The sequence below is a fragment of the Lycorma delicatula genome, chromosome 2 (assembly GCF_047948215.1).
Source record: "Lycorma delicatula isolate Av1 chromosome 2, ASM4794821v1, whole genome shotgun sequence".
NCBI classification, from domain to species: domain Eukaryota; kingdom Metazoa; phylum Arthropoda; class Insecta; order Hemiptera; family Fulgoridae; genus Lycorma; species Lycorma delicatula.
In genome coordinates, this window is record NC_134456.1 from 233,864,355 (window position 1) to 233,884,900 (window position 20,546).

The 20,546-nt window shown below is 28.2% G+C and overlaps 1 protein-coding gene across 1 annotated transcript in view; it reads right to left on the minus strand.

Moving 5' to 3' along the window:
- Positions 1 to 20,546, minus strand: part of Ziz (dedicator of cytokinesis protein Ziz) — a 133,426-nt gene that overhangs the window by 94,589 nt on the left and 18,291 nt on the right. The window contains exons 8-13 of the mRNA XM_075357388.1: positions 17,879 to 18,048; positions 14,827 to 14,970; positions 12,817 to 12,999; positions 9,530 to 9,696; positions 3,129 to 3,290; positions 392 to 471 (exon numbers count right to left, since the gene is read on the minus strand). Coding sequence (XP_075213503.1) covers positions 392 to 471; positions 3,129 to 3,290; positions 9,530 to 9,696; positions 12,817 to 12,999; positions 14,827 to 14,970; positions 17,879 to 18,048 — 906 coding nt within the window. The remainder of the gene's footprint in view (positions 1 to 391; positions 472 to 3,128; positions 3,291 to 9,529; positions 9,697 to 12,816; positions 13,000 to 14,826; positions 14,971 to 17,878; positions 18,049 to 20,546) is intronic.

Here is a 20,546-nt window from a genome sequence, read left to right on the forward strand (position 1 = left end):
ACATAAAAATCAAGTTTTAATAAAACTTTTTTAACAGAAAAATTAAAACTTATTAAAAAATTAAATGCATATAATTTATATATTACAAGAACTAACCTAAGTAAATTTATGGAATTACTGTCATTTTATGAATGAGAATTAAAAACACTATTACTTGAAAAGTTAAATTAATTCAATATAAACTTATATTGAAGAATAGATACCAAAATAATAAATTACAAAGTACAAAAGTGAACAATTAAAGGTAAAAAACTGTAACAATAACAACACTAAATTTAGAACACTGATTCCTTTTGTAAATCAATTGTAGATTAATACATAGATTAAAACACTAAGACCCTTCTAAAAAAATAAAAGAAATACTAAAATAACAAGAAAATGCGTATCTTACTTTCTGGCAATTCAGTAAGGAGTTCAATTTTCATGTGAATCCAACCAGGAATGACTGGTAGCTTACTTAACTTGTCAGGTCTAAAAAGAAATTAAAAACTTATCAAATAATACTCAGTAAAAAAAAGTCACTGACTTACATACTATGAAAATAATGACAATTTGGAATAATAATAATTAAAAAGAACATTATAAAATAAAAATGATTATTATTAATTATTTTTGTTAACTTTATTACAAAATTATAAAATAAAATGATAATATTTCTCTAGTGGATATTAATCTTCTGTCAACTACAGTGAAGGAGAAGTAAACAGTAAGCAAATACATCTGATTAGTTTTCTATTGAAGGCCACTCAATTTCTTCAACTGGGTAGAAAATGTGAAGTATTGCACTGTTATTTCTTTTACATTTTCTGCTAATAGTCTACTATCCCAACAAATAACATTTGGTTGAATTTGAAGATCAATAACTAAATGATTTTCAGATTTCTAATTGATACACCAGGTTTAACTCTTAATATTATGATTAATGGTTGCTTTCAAAAATGTTATTTCTTTACATGAGATGTTTTAAGGTGAATTCAAAAAGGACCCCCTTTGGGAGAGAGGGAGGGAGAGAAAGAGAGAGAGTTTTCTATTACAGTTTTTCCATTTCAAGGGGGAAATACCCTTGATAAGGTCAATTAAAGATCATTTCAAGGTCAACTTAATTTTTTTAAATGGTATCTATATTTTTATTGCAGAATCAAATTATTTGCTAAAAAAGATCAAAATTTCATTCCTTACTTTTTTCTAAAACTGATAGTATTTTAATTATTTATCTTCAAAAATGCTGCAGACATTTTGTAGGTGTTTTTAGTTTCTTTAAGTCTGGCCCAGCTAAGAAGTTGCATTCAGCTGATGTTAAATTTTAAATACAATAAAATTAATTTTAAATAAAAAAAAAATCAATACTAACAACAATGAAGAAGAAGATGAAGAAGAAGAAAATGAAGTTGAGATTTTAAACACTAGAAAACTTTTTAAATAGCCTAAAAGTGAAGTTCAGGTTGTAAATAACACATTTGTCTAAGTGAACGCATTATCAGCGTCTTCAATTAATTTTTTTATTTCTCTGTAACTCACCAACTATTAATAAATATTAAATTAATTAGTTTTTATTTATTGGAAATTATGGAACGACTTACAATTAGAGAAAAAACTGAGGTAATTTTGCTTTAAGAAATGTCACCAAAATTTTGATCAGACAGTAGCTTTGTATGCTCTACAATTCCCCAGTACAATTACTCCAAGTCATACTTCTGTATACAGAACTGTAAAACAGTTGAGTGATGCTGGAAGTGTGGGGATCAAAAACAGAAACCATCAAAATATTATGACAGCAGAAAACAATGAAACAGCGATGGCTGCGGAGATCATTGTTGATCCTCATGTTAGTTCAAGAATTTTGCGTGACTCCGCAATGTCAAAAATCAGTGTTCTGAAAATTATAAAGCCTGAAATTACATCTGTACCATATTTCACTGCATCAGGAATTGAACTGCATGGCAATTCCTGATGCAGTGAATTTCCTTTGAATTAAGAGTAGCATTTTGTTGATGGGTACTGGAAAAAGTACAAGTAGATCAACATTTTTTTTTAATGTTCTATTTTCCAACGAATCAGGTTTTACTTATCATGGAGTAGTAAATAGACATAATATGCATTATTGGGCAGTGAAAAATTCATGATGGCTACGGGAAGTCTCATCAACGTCTGTGGACTGTCAATGTTTAGTGCAGAATCACAAGCTGTACATTAATCGAACAAAAGTTTTTTTGATGAAATTTGAATGGAGATTTGCTAGATTTGATATGCAGATTTTCTAGAAAATCAGTTGCCTTTAATACTTGTTGAACTACCCTTGGAGAAGAACGATGTGGTTTCATCATGATGTCTGTGCTGCACATTATTCAATTATCACCAGAGTAATCTTTGACCGTGAATACAATGATTGTTGGATTGGTCGAGCTGGTCCAGTTCATTGGCCTGCTTTTTCCTCGACATTACTCCAGTTTGGGGTAATTTATGGGGTTTTTTATGGGGTTACCTTAAAGAAAAGGTTTCCTAGAAGTACCACCTACTCCTAAAAACATGAAAGCTTCTAAAAAATGTATGCAAAGATAACAAGAGAGAAACAATATTAATGAAACGTTCTTGAAATGTAGCGAAAAATGCATAGAAGTAGGACACCACTGCAAACATTTGTTGCTGTAATTTATGTAGAGTAAGTTTTTGTAATTATTCTAAATAAAAAGCATTAAATAATATTTTAAAGTATAAGTATTTCATTAAATCAAATATTTTCACAGAGTTAAAGTGTGTAACACATGTGGGCTATGTACCATACTGATATGTACTATTTGATTGAAAAAATGCATTAAAACGTAAATGGATTCTATTTAGGTTAATCCTTTAATTGATTGTTTATTATCTAAACAATCAAATAAAGACAACATGGGTTGTGAATGTAATGAATTTCCCCCTTGAAATGGAAAAACTTTAATAGGAAAAATTTTTCCCTAAAATGTGTAATTTTTGAGATGTAGCTGTGTCTCAATTTAAATGGGCCACCTGGTGTGTGTGTTCATATATATACATATAATAATTAATGGCATATTTTGTAATTACAATAACCAATATCTAGTCTACTGTACACTACTGAAAATAGAAATTTTGTTTTATAAGAATCTTACTTGCGATAATCAGCTAAAATTTTAAGAAGTTCCTCATCTTTCAATCGATTAGGATCTTGTCTATATATGGCTGGAAAATCTGAATTCATGTCAGGTTCACTGCTGTATAAACGAAATAGTGGCCGTGCAGTCCATGCAAATGGCATTCTGTACTTGCCTAACCTAAAAAAAAAATTAAATTAAAATACATACGCAACCACCATAAAAAATCATATAAATGCAATTGTTTGCAGACAAATATGATTAGATTGAAAGGTCGTTAAAAATGATCTTAATTATGTCATTAAGAACAATGAGTACCTGATTAAGAAAGCATTTTAGATAACTACAACACATCAAAATTTTTACAAAATAGTACAATTATGGTAAATAACCACATCACAAATGAACTTCCCATTACCAATCAAGACTGGAAATTGAATTATAACAAACTAGAAATGAATAAACTGATAAAGTATTACAGTAGATTCTGCACATAAGGTACTGAGATTTATGAACTTCTGAAAAGAAAGAGTAGTAATTTATTTACTACCTATACTAATTTTTAAAGATATTTCAAAATTAATAAAAAGTGACTAGTGTATTAAAATCAATACGTGGTTACAACTTTCAAAAGCTTGAAGCGACAAATTTCATGCAAAAAAAATAATATCAAAAAGGAGGACCAAAAGAGTTGGAAAAATTAACTTCAAGCAAAATTATTATATTTCTTTGACATGTTAACACAACAATGAACACAATATTTTTTAATTATTTCTGTTGGAATTTCCAGTAAAACATCTTTTTAATTTTTCCAGACCAAAACTTACAGAAATTTACTCTAATAAAGCTAACGTTTATTAAGCAATAAAGTAAGTTAAAAAAGCATTCAAGACACCTAAAGAAGAAAACAACAAAAGGTTTTCAGTGTTAAAAACTAGAACCCACAAACGGAAATATAAGATAATTGATCTTGAACAAAATCAAGAAGAAGGAAGAAAAAAGTACTGTAAAAATATCTACAAGGCACTAAAAGAAAAACAAGCACTAAAACAATGCAGAACACAGAAACATCTGAAAGAAATATAATATAAAGAAATATTTAACATTAAACAAAAGTAAAATAAAAGAAAAACAGAAATGGTAGAACCATAATATCATGGGTAGGGTGGAGGGCCCCATCCCAAAAATTATATTTTTACTTTTGGAAATGTATTATTAAAAAATTTTAAAACTTACGTAAAAAATAAAATGAGTTTGAATAAACATTTCTAACTTGTGCTAAACAAAATTTGGTGGTTTTTAAATAAAATGTTCAAAAAAGTCATGTTCTTTATTTATAACTTTATTATAATTAAAAATAATAAACCTGTTTATATTACAGTAGCTTATACTATAATTACATAAATATGCAAAGAATAAAATAAGTCAGCAAATGGAGCAAATTGTTAGTTTTAAATGCATTGTTTTCCAAAGAGAGGAGTACATTAGTTGTTACTTTTTACTATCTCACAATATTTTCTAATAATATGAAGCACATAAAAAGCATCTAAAATAAAAATACTAGTTAAAAATAAAATACTAGAGTTGTTTCCTGTTGAGAATAACGCCTTAATTATAAGGCCAGAATGTGATAACTGTCTGTTGTAGGGATAAACATCAATTGAAATTCAGTGGGCTTGACATGCTTGAATGCAATATCCAAAATTGTGTTAAATATGTTTATTGTGTTATGTTATTTATTGTATTCAATGGTTATGGTAGCTTACTTGCACACAATAAATAATAAATTCTTTCATTTTAAACATATGAACAGATTTTACATAAAAGCAACTAAAATACTATAGCAACATCCTCTTTCTTAAGATTAATACTTTCAGATGTCCATTTCTTTGCTGTACATATTATATGATGTGTGGCTTACCTGTCATTATTTGTAGCATTTCCAAAGAAAAGCAAGTTTCATTTTTTTAATACATCAATTGTATGGGATGCTGATGCATTGAATATTTGACTTTCTAAATTCACCCACAACTCACTAAATTCACTCAACTTCAAAATTGTAAGTTAGTTTCTCATGAAGTCTGTGGCTTCTTTGGGACCATTAACAGTATTTTTGCTTATTAACACCTTTAATAAATGAAAATGGGCCTCAGTATTCATCCAGTTGTTATTAGTTTTTGGTTTTAATTAATCCATAACAAAATATTTGGTAAAAATTTACAAAGATTTTGCAGTCTTGGTTCACGTTCAAATCCTAGTAAAGGCAGTTACTTTTATACGGATTTGAATCCTTGATTGTGGATACTGGTGTTCTTTGGTGGTTGGATTTCAATTAACCACAGATCTCAGGAATGGTCGACCTGAGACTGTACAAGACTACACTTCATTTACATTCATACATATCATCTTCTGAAGTAATACCTTACAGTGGTTTCAGAGGCTAAACAGAAAAAGAAAATCTTGGTTCATGTAGTGCATTAGTAATTTGAATTTTGGATGGAAATTTTGTAAGTGGACCTTTGTAAAATCTGTTAAATGCTGACTTGACAGCCTGAGTGACACAGTTTGGTGGCATCTCTAAGTACTGTATTTAGATTGCTAATTCTTTTTTTTTTTTTTTTTTGAAGAGTCAATAGCTTCAAAATTTTGAACCAAAAATCTTAATGGAAGAACTGATGAAGCAGGACAGCCATGATGAATTCTGAATTGTACTGAATGATTACAAACCTTTCACCTTTTTAGTGACAGAATTTCACAACAAAAGCACATTACACTACAGTCCACAATTCCATTGCTATTGTTATGTGGGCATACTATTAAGCAGTACAATAATACTGTTTTAAAATGCTAAACACGACAGCAAGCTTCATTTGATTAAATACTTAGAAAGATAAATTAATTTTATAAAATTTCAACTTTGTATGAGAAACCATTATTAGACACAATTAGTTTTGTATATAAATTACCCATTCTGTATGCTGTTTGCCTCGAAACCTTTACAACAGTTACATTTTTGATAACCAAGTAAATGTGTATTGTATACAAAGTTGAAATATGTATACATTTGTTGAATATGTGACTTAGAAGTATTTACAAAAAATTAACTAGTCTCTCTGAAGTAAAAGTGCTTTTTGCTCACCACCCTTTATGGGGTTTGAATAAGATCAAACACCATTAGAAGTATCTCAAGCTTCCTAAAGTGCATTAAATTGTATGAAAAAAATTATCAAACTTTTGAGTAATGAATCTGCAACAAATGAATTTATTCAACAATCTGATCATATTTTGAAAGATTATGATGATCATTCTGTTTATAACATTGACAAAAGAGGCCTTAAATGGAAAGTTTCGAAATTTTCCCATAAAGTAGAATCAGCTTCACGCTACAAAATACCTAAAAAACAAGTAACATTGTTGGTTGGTATTAACATAACTGGAGATCAATAATTAGATTTTATGTCGACTGGCAAATCTTAAAGACCATGTGTTTTAAAGGTATCCAAAATCTTCCAATTATTTTCCAAAAGAAAAAAACAAATGACTTGTGACTATTTTTCACATTTGTATGATTATTATTTCATACTGGAGGTTAAAAGTACAACAGATTTTGGGTAAAATCAGAAACGCTCTTTAGATATTAGATAATGAACCTACTCAGCAGACTGCTTAGAGAGGACAGCAGATTCAAAGTTCTGCTTCTATAAAATGGATTTAATACTTCATTTTACTACCATCCATTTTAGTGTTACATCCATTTTACAACCAATGGATCAAGGGATTAATATTTCCCTGAAACACTTTTATTGCAAAAAATTAATGGAAACAAATTATTTCTGTTAATAATGAAGATGCACTAAGCACAATTAAGATGATCAAAGACATTAATTTGAGACTACCGTTATAAGGTGGTTGATGCATGAGGTTCTGTCAAAAGTGTGACATTTCAAGAGCATGGAAAAAATTTTTAAATAAATCAATGCCCAGCTGATGAAAACATTGTGAAATTGTCAAAAAAATAAGGAAGTTCATAGAAGAGATATCAAGCTGTACAAACTGCAACTTTGAATATCAAATGAATGGATAATCAGTGATGACGACAATCCAGGTAATCAAATTTTAAACAACAACAAGGTTGTAGAGGCTGTACGAAAAGATGAACAGCCAACACTGAAGAAGAAGAAAAGTTGCATTCAGGGCTATCGCATGAAGGCTCATAAATGCTTATCTATTGCTTTGGGCTCAGAACAATAAAAAGAAAGTGATTCTGTACAGATTCTTTTTGTAAAATAAATACATGATCTTGAAGCTCAAATGATATTAAAGCAAGCACAGATTATAGAATTTTTAAGTAGAAATAGTGTTTTTAAAAGTATGTTTTGATTATTGACTGTCATTTATTCTATTAAATGCACTATCATTTTTTATTTTTATTTTTTGTAATTGTTGAGATTATACTTTTTTATAACACACGTAACTTAACTCAATTTTTCTTCAATTCAGTCGTTATGTTTGTGTAAAGAGAGTTTTATAAAATGGTAGGGAAAAAAATTTTTAATTTCTTTCAAATAATTTTTAAAAATTCTGATTCTTTTATCAGAAAACTTCTATTAATTCTTCTTTTTTTTAAGATATCTCTATTTCAGTTTTTTATTAAATTGTACATATGTTCTGAATATCTTTTTAATTTTACTGAAATACATCTAATTTTTTTAATATCTTTGTCTTTTTTTTAAGTATAATATGATTAAATATGATGTTAAAGAACAATTTAGATTCAGAGTCACAGTACACGGTGAAAAGATAAAGATGCTACGATTTGCTGATGATATAGTAATTTTAGCTGAGAGTAAAAAGGATTTAGAAGAAACAATGAACGACATAGATGAAGTCCTACGCAAGAACTATCGCATGAAAATAAACAAGAATAAAACAAAAGTAATGAAATGTAGTAGAAATAACAAAGATGGACCACTGAATGTGAAAATAGCAAGAGAAAAGATTATGGAGGTAGAAGAATTTTGTTATTTGGGAAGTAGAATTACTAAAGATGGACGAAGCAGGAACGATATAAAATGTCGAATAGCACAGGTGAAATGAGCCTTCAGTCAGAAATATGATTTGTTAACATCAAAAATTAATTTAAACATCAAGGAAAACATTTTTGAAAGTATATGTTTGGAGCGTCGCTTTATATGGAAGTGAAACTTGGACAATCGTAGTATCTGAGAAGAAAAGATTAGAAGCTTTTGAAATGTGGTGCTATAGGAGAATGTTAAAAATTAAATGGGTGGATAAAGTGACAAATGAAGAGGTGTTGCAGCAAATAGATGAAGAAAGAAGCATTTGGAAAAATGTAGTTAAAAAAAGAGACAGACTTATAAGCCACATACTAAGGTATCCTGGAATAGTCGCTTTAATATTGGAGGGACAGGTAGAAGGAAAAAATTGTGTAGGCAGGCCACGTTTGGAATATGTAAAACAAATTGTTAGGGATGTAGGATGTAGAGGGTATACTGAAATGAAACGCTCTAGCACTAGATAGGGAATCTTGGAGAGCTGCATCAAACCAGTCAAATGACTGAAGACAAAAAAAAAATTGATTAAACAGATGATGTGTCCAGTATATAAATCCTTTTTAATTTTCCACTTATCCAGATTAATCTGGATAATCAGCATTCCACTAATTATTTTACTTTTATTCTTTTATTCTTATTGAGTTAGATGATTTTCGAGCTATGAAACTGATCCACTACCACTGATAAAATAAACTCATTTAAATCTAATCAATAATTTACATTCTATGGAAAACTAACCGCAAAATAAAAAATAGGGTAAACAAACTGAAATTCTAATTGGTTTTTCTTCACAGATAAAGCATGAAGCAGAACTGTCAAAATCAGGGAATAAAATCTTCTTATGACAATAATTTCTCTTTAATATGAATGAAGGCAAAAAATTCTGTTTCAAAGGGAAATAAATGGTTTCAAAGAATTTCATTCTGTAATTTTCACAGCCTGTTCAAATACTAGAAAATAGTACTGTATGAATTAACACTAATTAATTACTGTACTAATAAATAAATTATCATTACTGAGAGACAATTGAATTACATTTTTATGTTTACATGTGTGATGTTCATATGCTAAATCTAACCCACGATTCATACTACTAAATAGTAGCTTGTGTTATATTAAGAAAAAGTGTAAATAAAACAATCATGCATTAGGCAAAACATACTTAAAAGTTAATAAAACCAGGTATGATATAACATATGAGATGTACAAGGTTTTTTGTAATTAAGCACAATCCTTAAGATTTTTAGTAATACAGCTTAGTCAGAATATTCAACTTGTTCACTAGAGATAATATTCATAATATTTGAGAAAAAAACTATTTTTACCTGGGTGAAAAATATTTACCTTTGACAGCATGTTTTCACAGCTTTATGAACCTTTAATCCAAGTCTAGGATCTTTGGCACTTCTTGTATACGGTTCTGCAACTTGAGCTATTGAACCTTGTAAAATCTTATCTATCCTCAGTACAAGATAAACATCAGAATGTGGCTTACTGATGCTAAACACAGCCTAATCAACAGTCAGTAAGAAAAAAACAGAAATTTTCAATCAATATCAATCATTACTGGAGTACTGAAAATCAACAGCAATGTAGTCATGTCAAATAAAATTAAGAAATGTTTTTTTTAATTTTCTTATAAATACTCAAGCTCCATTAAATAGTTTGTTTTTTCCCATTAATTCTCCAGTTATCACACACAGGCTGACTTACAGTCCAAACAGCAAGTAATGGCTTGAATATTTTTCCCTTAGATCTCAGCACTAAGACATCAGTCTTAGCACAAATAAAACAAAGCTATTACTTTGTCAGTGCTCCAACATAAAAACAGATGAGAATTGGAACAATATGATATACTATACTGCTCTCTGGCATTAGTCAGCTTTGTAAAAAAATTTCTCCTGAAAGTGCTCATTCCATTTTTTTTTTACATTTGGCTACAGCAGCAGTCACACATGGAGGAGAATATTCAAATCTGTGTTTGAAAAGCTGTTTCTGCTGAAAAATCATTGTTACTTTTCAGTCACTGAAAAGTAACAAAAGACATCAACAATGGAACCAAATTTATAGTTACATCAATAGGAGAAGGAATCATATTGTAAGTATTAAAAGAATTACACCTAGCTGACTGGATTTAAACCAGTTTTGTGACACTATAAACTACAGTCTGATGAGAAAATATAACTTATATATTAATAATAAATTTAACAGACCTCTCCTCACTGAAGAGACTGAATAACTCTTTTTCTATCCTGAAGTAAAACTTTCTCTGCTGGTCTCGATAAAGTTTTTCCATAACTTAAATAGCAATTTATTTTAATGAAAAAGTTTACACAATCATAGATAATTAGAAGATATCTTCATGTTTTGTCATCATCTTTATGTAGTAATCATCTTTACATAGTTTTGGATTTTAATAGTACAATAATGTAGGTAGTTTGATATCGTTCACATTATTCCAAGTTATGAAAATTAAAAAAAAGAAAACTGATAATAAAGTTGTAATATTTTCCTGGCAATGGTTATTTATTCTTATGTAAGGGAAAAATAATTATACATGAAAAAAATTACCTAAGATATTATTTCAAAATTATATTATACGATTAAATAAACTAAAAAAGTTTCAAAAATTCAAATTTTTTGAATTTTTTTCTGTCCCCATCACCTCCAAAACCCCCTCCAAGAATATTTTTTTTAAATTTTTGTACGTTATCACGTTAAATGGAAGAAACTAAAAAAATTCCACTACAAAATGTACAACAATAAAACATTACCAAAAATTTCTTTTTGGGGGAATAGGGGTTTATTATTTAAACTTTTAATAATATTAAAAATTTAATGAAAAGAGTTTGAAAATCTAAAAAATCAATATTTTTAAACTTTGCTCAGCTCTCCATCACCCCAATATTAGCCCCCAAACTATTTTTTTTTTGGGTTGCTTGCACTATTATTATGCTTCGAAAGAAATTAAAAAAATTCAGTTAAAAAATAAGCAATAAATAAAAAAAATAGCTTTTTTGATTTTTGGGAAGGGGAATTTAATGCAAATTATTTTTAAAATGATAAGATAAGCATACATGCACGAATTAATATAAAGTGGGGTTATGTTTACAAAATTTTTAGAAAACTTAAACTACCCAAAACCACCCTCCCACCACCACCTGGAGATACGACCGCAAAATTTTACCAACAAACTGCACCATATACACGAATCTCTGTACAAAATTTAATCATAATCGGGTTTTCCAGTCAAAAGTTGTTAAACTTCAAACACACCAACACATATGTATATGTATGTGTGGTAAACATACCCCCTTTTTTTTCTTTTTTGGGGTTCCTGGGTCATGAAATGAGAAATCCAAACAACCCAAACCCAATTTTTTGACCGATTACCATGCTTTACTTCTTACAGCGTAGCTCTAGAACTATGATGCCAGGAAAGTAATAGTTGAAAAACTGAGGGTAAAAAATAATACATATTGCTCCATACTAGAGCCTTAATTCATGTCATGATTAGTAACAATATTTTGTAATTCCTATTTTCATTATTCTTAAAATTGCCATAACACATACTTTTCACCTTTTGCATTATTGTAAAGTTTATTTTCACAGACAGTGCTTTTCTAGGCCCATCAAAATGTAAAATAAAGTTAAAAAGAAAAGAAATTAATAAATCATACTAAAATTAACAAACTTCTAAAGATCAAAATTTAAAGAATAAATGAAAAATAATATAATTGTTAAAATTTTTTGTGCACTTTTTTCAAAGCAATGATTTAAATTAATCATTTACCATAATTATTTGCTTTTGGAAAATTATCACTAATACATAATTTGAAATTAAAAATTTTCTGCAACTTAGTACTTTATCATAACATCCATCATAATTCATTCAGCTTGTTTGGCAAAGTCAAGATTTAATCATGACTTCTACATAATAACAAATTCAAAAAGCTTCCCATTATTTATAAGGATGCTAAGCTAGTATTACTTAACTAAATAGAATCTTAAGAGATATTATCCAGTTTGATAAAAATTGTGTATGAATATAGCCAAATTAATCTAGACATATACCAGGCCAATTCTAATAGTATTTCGTCCAAATCTTCACATTACTACTTTTTAAAATCTTTTACTTCTCTAAGATTTTGATCTTATAATTGAATCTGATCCTCTCTATACATATTTTCAGATCCTTTCTGCAGAGTCTTTCATATTCATACACTATCTACCAACTCCATTTAGTTTTTAACAACATTTTTCCATCTACACTTCACCAGGTTTCACTTCTGCAAAGTGTTCTCTTATTTTTTATTTTCACCTTTTGCATATTTTATATTCCCGTTCTCCTTGGCTACTTTGCACTGTTTGAATTAACAAAACTGACACATTTTCTTGATGAAAAATATTATTAATATTCACATCTTAAGTAAGGTTTTGTAACATCTATTGATTTTATATTTAAAGATTTCTTTTTCAATCCTTAATTACATATTCTGTAATTCAAAATTTTATAGTAAATTCCTTATATGTATTATGGTTTTTTAACTTTATTTTATTTCACCATCCAACAGTAATTATAAATTAAATTAATCTGCATTAAATACTAATAATAAAACAATAAATCAAACCTGTTTTGTTTTTGAAATCCACTCGGAAGGCACATTGTCACCCACAACAGACTCTGTGGGTCCTTCTGGGTCAGGAATCATACCTAAAATAGCATTATGATTTATATCAACATGAAAATCTTCAGTAAGTTTCTTTCCATCTCTGGCGTCAAACAGAGCTAATGTAGTAAAATAAGGTTCAACCTAAAGAAAAAATAATGGAAAAATAATTAAATCAATTAACGCATAATGTAATATAATACATTTTACATTATACTTACTTATCGCATTAAATAAATTTAAATCCATATGATGCTTTTTATAATTAATCATCATATAATTTGATATTCATAATTTTTATAGATATCTTAATGAAATTACAATCTCCAAATAAAACAGACTACAGTGATCCAGTCTCATACATAATATTGTCATTTTCCTTAATGATGAATTAAACTTTGCAGTCTTTTTATTAATACTCAAGGGTTTTTGACAAAATAATCATAAAATATGATTTATATATTAATTCTGTCCAATCTGCTTTTGAGTGCTGTGACAACATCTGCCAGAAACTCATCAAGCACTAGACTGAACCAAATGATTTTTTGTTATCATTGTATAAGTTATTGAATCCTGACCAAAATTTTGAATGCAAACTTATCAATGTAACTTCACAATTAGGTGTGAGCAATATGATTTAAAGTGAAAGCATGTTGTATTCTGTTTCATAACCTTTTCTATAGTAATTGATATGCATATTACTATAGTATTAAAATTGCTTGGGTAGTACAATGCTTTTACTTACTTTTTATGGCTTCCTTTAATTGGGACAAAACACGAGTTAGTTTCAATTCAGCAAGGTTGCGTGGTCTACTGACACATAGAGTCAAAACATACACACTTGTTCGGCTATGCTAAACAACTACCTAGATTGTAAACTGATTTAGATTTTTCTTTTATATATATTTGATATTTTATAGTAAATGATTAAGAATGCAATTTTTTCGTAATATCTTTCTGTGCCAAACAAAAACAAACCAAATTAACCCGCTATACTGATTTTTCTGCATTTGTTAAGAGATTACGCATTAATGGGTGAACCAATTTCAATGAAACTTGCAGTATGAAATTATCATAATCCTAAATAAAAACTTACCTATGAAAATTGAAAATACTAACATAAGACCACTCCATTTTAACAAAAAATAATTTTTTTACCATTTACTTGTTTAGTATACAAAACTGAGGCACAAATTATAGCCTATAAAGTTTGCTAAAACATTTAAAATTTTTTTAACCTTTACATGGAATTCACCTTGAGTGTATTTTTAATAATATACCAAGACAAAATGTAGCTAATGAAGATCTTTAGAAAAATAAATTTAACAAATCTCATTAAGAATAAAAAATTGAACTAAAATTGAAAAGATTTCAAATAATTTCTGTACAAGTTTTTTGAAATTTTAAGAGGGAGGCTGCTATGGATGGATGAAACTTTTTTTTTTATTTACGAAGATTATGACAATGCTTAGCAAAAAAACTTAATGATAACACTTAAGATAATTAAAAAAAAAAAATCAAGAAGTTTCAATGAAATTTCTAATAAAATGAAAGGAGAAAATTAATTATATATTGCATACTGATCCTGCTTATTGCAATATTCGGCTTCAAACAAAACAGCATTTATCCAGAAAATTTATACTTCATCATTAAATCAGTATTCATTTTATTATTCTACAATTGTAGAAATTTATAAATCTGTTTTAATGTTAAACTTTAATTAATCTCTAAACTAAAAAAGGGTTTTTAAAAGGGTTTCAAAATATACACTGTCTGTTTCTCAGATTGATATATTTCATGTTTAGAAAATCTGCTATGATAAAAAAATGAATAAGACAATAACTAGTGACAATTTCACACATTGAATATAATAAAAAAAGATTACAAAAATAAATTCATGAAATGTTTTGTTATAACAAAAAAAAAGGAAAAAAAAGAAGAAGATTTTATACTAATCAAAAATAAACAGACCTGACAAAAAGTTTCCTTATCACCATTAATTGGTGCTTGTAGACGAAACCTTATACTATCACAGTGAATCAAAAGGCGTTGTCCAAAGTGTTCTCTATATGGTTCGATACTACTTTCAGGAGTCTGTTGAGCAGATTTTGAATGCTAAAATAAAACAGTAATTTAAAATATATAAAAACCAGCACAAAAGTAATCTCATATACTACCTACAAGTTAAAGAAATAACAAAATTTAGCGACTAACATCTTAGTGAGTAAATCTGCAGAACACCTAGATAATATTCCTATGTCTATGTTAGATACCATAGTCATTTTTGTGAATAATAAGTATTCAAGGCCAAGCTTATAGGAAAAGTAATAAGTGAAGTGATTTTCTATCGCCTTCTTCACTGAGCCAAACAAAAGTTACTCATCAAAATACACATGATATTCAACCCTACAATTGACACCTTCACTCTATTCAGAGGGACTGTAAAGCAAGAAATTAATTACTCTTTTCTATTGTGAAACAATGTATAAATACACTTCAACTCAACAGGTGGAATATTAAATATATTTATATGATTTTTTGATCAACTTCATCTTATTTGTTCCTTTCACCACAATTTTTTGTAAATTATATTAATTTACAAAAAATTGTAAATTAATAAAATGTAAATTAAATAAAAATAAATAAATGTAAATAAAATGTAAATGTAAATTGTAAATTCTAGTACCTGTATTGGGTGGTAGGAGTGGGCTGACAGGGAGAGAGTGGAAGGATGTTCAAATAATCTATTTAAGTAACTTATCAAATATTTTATATGACATGATTTGTTTAAGAATTATTCAACAAGGATATGTATGGGTCGAGTGGCAATGCATGAGATATATATATAGATATATATATATATATATATATATATTATTTGTTTCCTCTGTACCAACACAAATTAATTTATATTTAACAGATCAACCATAAGTACAGAACATTTGAAATAGGATAACTTACCTTATTTCATTACACAAATAGAAGCGCTTTCGTGAACTTGATTTGCATCATCAGCTACATACATTTATATATATGTATTACAAAAAACATAAACTTGCAAATCATGATAACATACCACTTATTCACTTATAATTTTATGTTAAAAGTATTTGTAAACCAATTAAATCTTCTTTAAAAAATGTTTAAATTAAATTTAACTTATACTTTAAATTCTTATAAAAAAATTTTTAAAACTTTTATTTAAATTAAAAATTTTTTAAAAACATAAAATATAAATAATTGTTTATAATTATAAAGATTAATCAAGTTAAAATTAAAATGTAAAAATATAATTAAAACAAAGGTAAAAATTTTTTTTTTTGTCTTCAGTCATTTGACTGGTTTGATGCAGCTCTCCAAGATTCCCTATCTAGTGCTAGTCGTTTCATTTCAGTATACCTTCTACATCCTACATCCCTAACAATTTGTTTTACATATTCCAAACGTGGCCTGCCTACACAATTTTTCCCTTCTACCTGTCCTTCCAAAATTAAAGCGACTATTCCAGGATGCCTTAGTATGTGGCCTATAAGTCTGTCTCTTCTTTTAAGTATATTTTTCCAAATGCTTCTTTCTTCATCTATTTGCCGCAATACCTCCTCATTTGTCACTTTATCCACCCATCTGATTTTTAACATTCTCCTATAGCACCAGATTTCAAAAGCTTCTAACCTTTTCTTCTCAGATACTCCGATTGTCCAAGTTTCACTTCCATATAAAGCGACACTCCAAACATACACTTTCAAAAATCTTTTCCTGACATTTAAATTAATTTTTGATGTAAACAACTTATATTTCTTACTGAAGGCTCGTTTAGCTTGTGCTATTCGGCATTTTATATCGCTCCTGCTTCGTCCATCTTTAGTAATTCTACTTCCCAAATAACAAAATTCTTCTACCTCCATAATCTTTTCTCCTCCTATTTTCACATTCAGTGGTCCATCTTTGTTATTTCTACTACATTTCATTACTTTTGTTTTGTTTTGTTCTTGGTAAAAATTAAAACTTTTAAAATAAAAACAAAAACTTAACTACTAACTAAACTTGAGTTGAGTAAATTCAGTGAAGTGGCTGGCATATGATTTTGCTTTGTTTAACTTTTTGTTTTTATTTTAAAAGTTTTAATTTTTACCTTTGTTTTAATTATATTTTTACATTTTAATTTAAACTTAAATGATTAATCTTTATAAACAATTTTTTATATTTCTTGTCTCTTGTTTTGATTATGTTTTTAAAAAATGTTTAATTTAAATAAAAGTTTAAAAAAAATGTTGTACAAGATTTTAAAGTATGATAAGTGAAATTTAATTTAAAGTTTTTAATCAAATTTAATTGATTTAAAAATATTTTTATAAGTGGTATGTTATCATGGTTTGAAAGTTTATGATATTTTTCATAATATATATATATATATATATATGAATGCAGCTGACGATGCGAATCAAATTCGCTAAAGTGCTTCTGTTTGTGTAATAAAATAGGTAAGTCATCCTATTTCAATTACTCTGTGCTTAGGGTTGATCTATTAAATACAAATTAATATAAATGTATGTATTACAAATTTGTATTTACAGTTATTTATTTATTTATGTAACACCATTCAAGCTGCAAGTTTCTACTTATTTCTGAAATAAATACAAGATTGGGAAGGAGAATTTTGAGGTATTCAAGAAAATTGTGTCTAGGTTTTTTTAATTATGTTTATTTCTATTTATTTATTTTTTATGAATTGCCTTTCTAAGTAAGCAAGTACCATCTAATCAATCTATACAATAATATTTACACTTAAAAAAAATCAATATCCCTATTTCATTATGTAATAAATAAATATTTTATTTTAATCAGTACATAACAATACATTGTACAGATCACGTCAGGAATGGTAATTGGTAAAATGTAAAAGTATTTGAACATGATTACTAACTTATTGTAGAAGAAAATATTAGTAATCAATCATTAATCAACATATAATCAATTGCTACTCCTACCAAAGATTTATTAATTGTATTGTAAAATATATTACCGGCATGAAAGGATAAACACAGAAGAGTCTTCGTCGGTTGTCACGACGTGCTAGAGCTATCGAACTGTCAGTCTCTCGAGCATATTTCATTAATTGTGGATTAACACTTTGTTCCAAACCCTTTAGTGTTCCATATATTGGAATAGAAGGAAGCTGCTGAGTCATTGATGCTGAAAATAAGTACACATAACTACGTTATACATTTGTGTTTTGTTATTATTGTAATAATATAGATTTATATTCTTTGTATATTTAAGAAGCATGATTGCTATGTAAGAGTTGTGTTTTTAAAGCAATGTCTATTTTTAAATAAAAACAAAACCGAAAACTATGAATAAACTTTAATATTATGCATAAAATACTATACTTATTTACTACTTTTTTACATAGCTGAATTCAACTTTTTTTTTATTATGTTTTACAAGCTTCTTCATTAAACCATTCATTATTGGCATTTTTCAATTCATTATCATTGTCAAACCTCTGTAATGCAAGGCACTGTTTAAGATGAAGAAAAATAAAATAATTGCTGGGAGAGGTATAGGGTGGATGATTAAAGATTTTCCAACAAAATCTCAATTTCATTAAAATGACTTCACTGTCTGATTTTCCATGTGTGGCTGGGCACTACCATGCAAAAATAAATTCGTACAGGATAGCATCCCTTGTAATTTGTTTTTAATAGCTTTTCTAAGATTTTTTAACAGTTTTCAATACATATCAGTATTAATAGTAGTTCTGTAATCATTAAATTTGACAAATAAGACATCTCTTTTGCCCCAACCAGTAGCTATAAGCTTAATCTACTGGGTTGGTCTAGTGGTGAACGCATCTTCCCAAATCAGCTGATTTGGAAGTCGAGAGTTCCAGCGTTCAAGTCCTAGTAAAGTCAGTTATTTTTACACGGATTTGAATACTAGATCGTGGATACCGGTATTCTTTGGTGGTTGGGTTTCAATTAACCACACACATATGGAATGGTCGAACTGAAAATGTACAAGACTACACTTCATTTACACTCATACATATCATCCTCATTCATCCTCTGAAGAATTATCTAAACGGTAGTTACCGGAGGCTAAACAGTAAAGAAAGAAAGAAAGAAAGTAGCTATAAGCTTCCTTACCAAACATTTTTATTTGAACTTTTTTGATCTCGAAGATGAATGCTGCCATCGCATTCTGTTGTTTTGTCTCAACCTTCAAATCAGAAATCTAAGTCTCAACCCTGGTAACAATGTTATCAAGCAATTCATCACCATCATTTTGGTAATGCCACAAAAATTCATGCACTGAAGCAAAACAATTTTCTTGTGTTGCCTATTAATGCCTTTGGCAGTCTCCTGGCATAGATTTTTATAACCCAATTTTCAAATCAAAAGTTCATAAATCTAAGATTGTGAATCATCAGGAAACATCAAAGACAATTGTGACATGGTGAAATACCGGTTTTATTGAATTTTTTTCAATTAAATCATTCGTTATCATTGGTGGCCCAGCTGTTGGATTCTTCATCATGAACATTTGTTCGTCCTTCGCAAAATGAATGAGGTACTGTCTTACTTTATTCAGCCTGTAAACATTACAAATTTGCCTGTGAATTTCAGCCACAGATTGTTTTTTGCCATCAAAATATCAAATTACACTTTGTAATTCACACTTGGTGGTATCATGGATTATAGCACTCATTATAAATGGATGAATGTAAACAATTAACAACAAAATGATTGAACTATTTTGTTGCTAACAAATATCTTCAGATTGAAACTGAGCTACACTCGCACCATCTGTTTACATCACATAGGCAGATAATTCAAAACACACGTTATTTTAAAAGCTTCAAAATGTGGCCTTGTACATCAGCCACCAATAAATACCAACATGTAGCCACTAATAAATACCTAATTACACCTGTATATTATAATGCTATTTTATAATGAATACCTAATTATACCTGAAGTGTTTCAACTCCAGTGATTTGTAGAAATAGTTTATTAATATCAGTTATATAGGGGATAATTTTAATTAACCAACTATGCCTGTTGAATGTTCAATGCAATCCCTGTAAAAGTTATTTCACATGAATATTGGCTTTGGTACACAAGTATATACGTATTGTACCATTACACACTACTATAATACACTAAAAAAAATAATTTTCAGCAATTTAAATAAGGGTTATTCAGTGGAACACATAAATATTCTATTATTCCACATTTTATTTTATTAATCCATCAACATATGTCATAAAAGTCACAAAACACAATTATTCACAAAATATTTTAATATGATTGAACAAAATAAAATTTAATTACAAAATATACTAATTTTTAAATAGTTACATACAATGTTATGCTTTTATCACTAACTGATCACTGATAATGAAGAGGTTTTCTATGATTAAATGAATGAAATTATGAATGAGAACAAATAAATTTGGACAGAAGTGATTGAAGACTCAATGCTAAATCGGAGCAGAAAAAAAATGACTCGCTAACTATCAAGGAAATGGAAAGGATATGGAAAAAGACATGAATAACGGGAAATTTTATCACAACGTGCCGTCAGCCAGAAGTTATTTTTTGTGATTACTCTGTTTAACAAACAAAACTACCTATTGTAGACTAGTTAAATCCAAACTGTGAAACATGCAACAAAATTGACTGCAT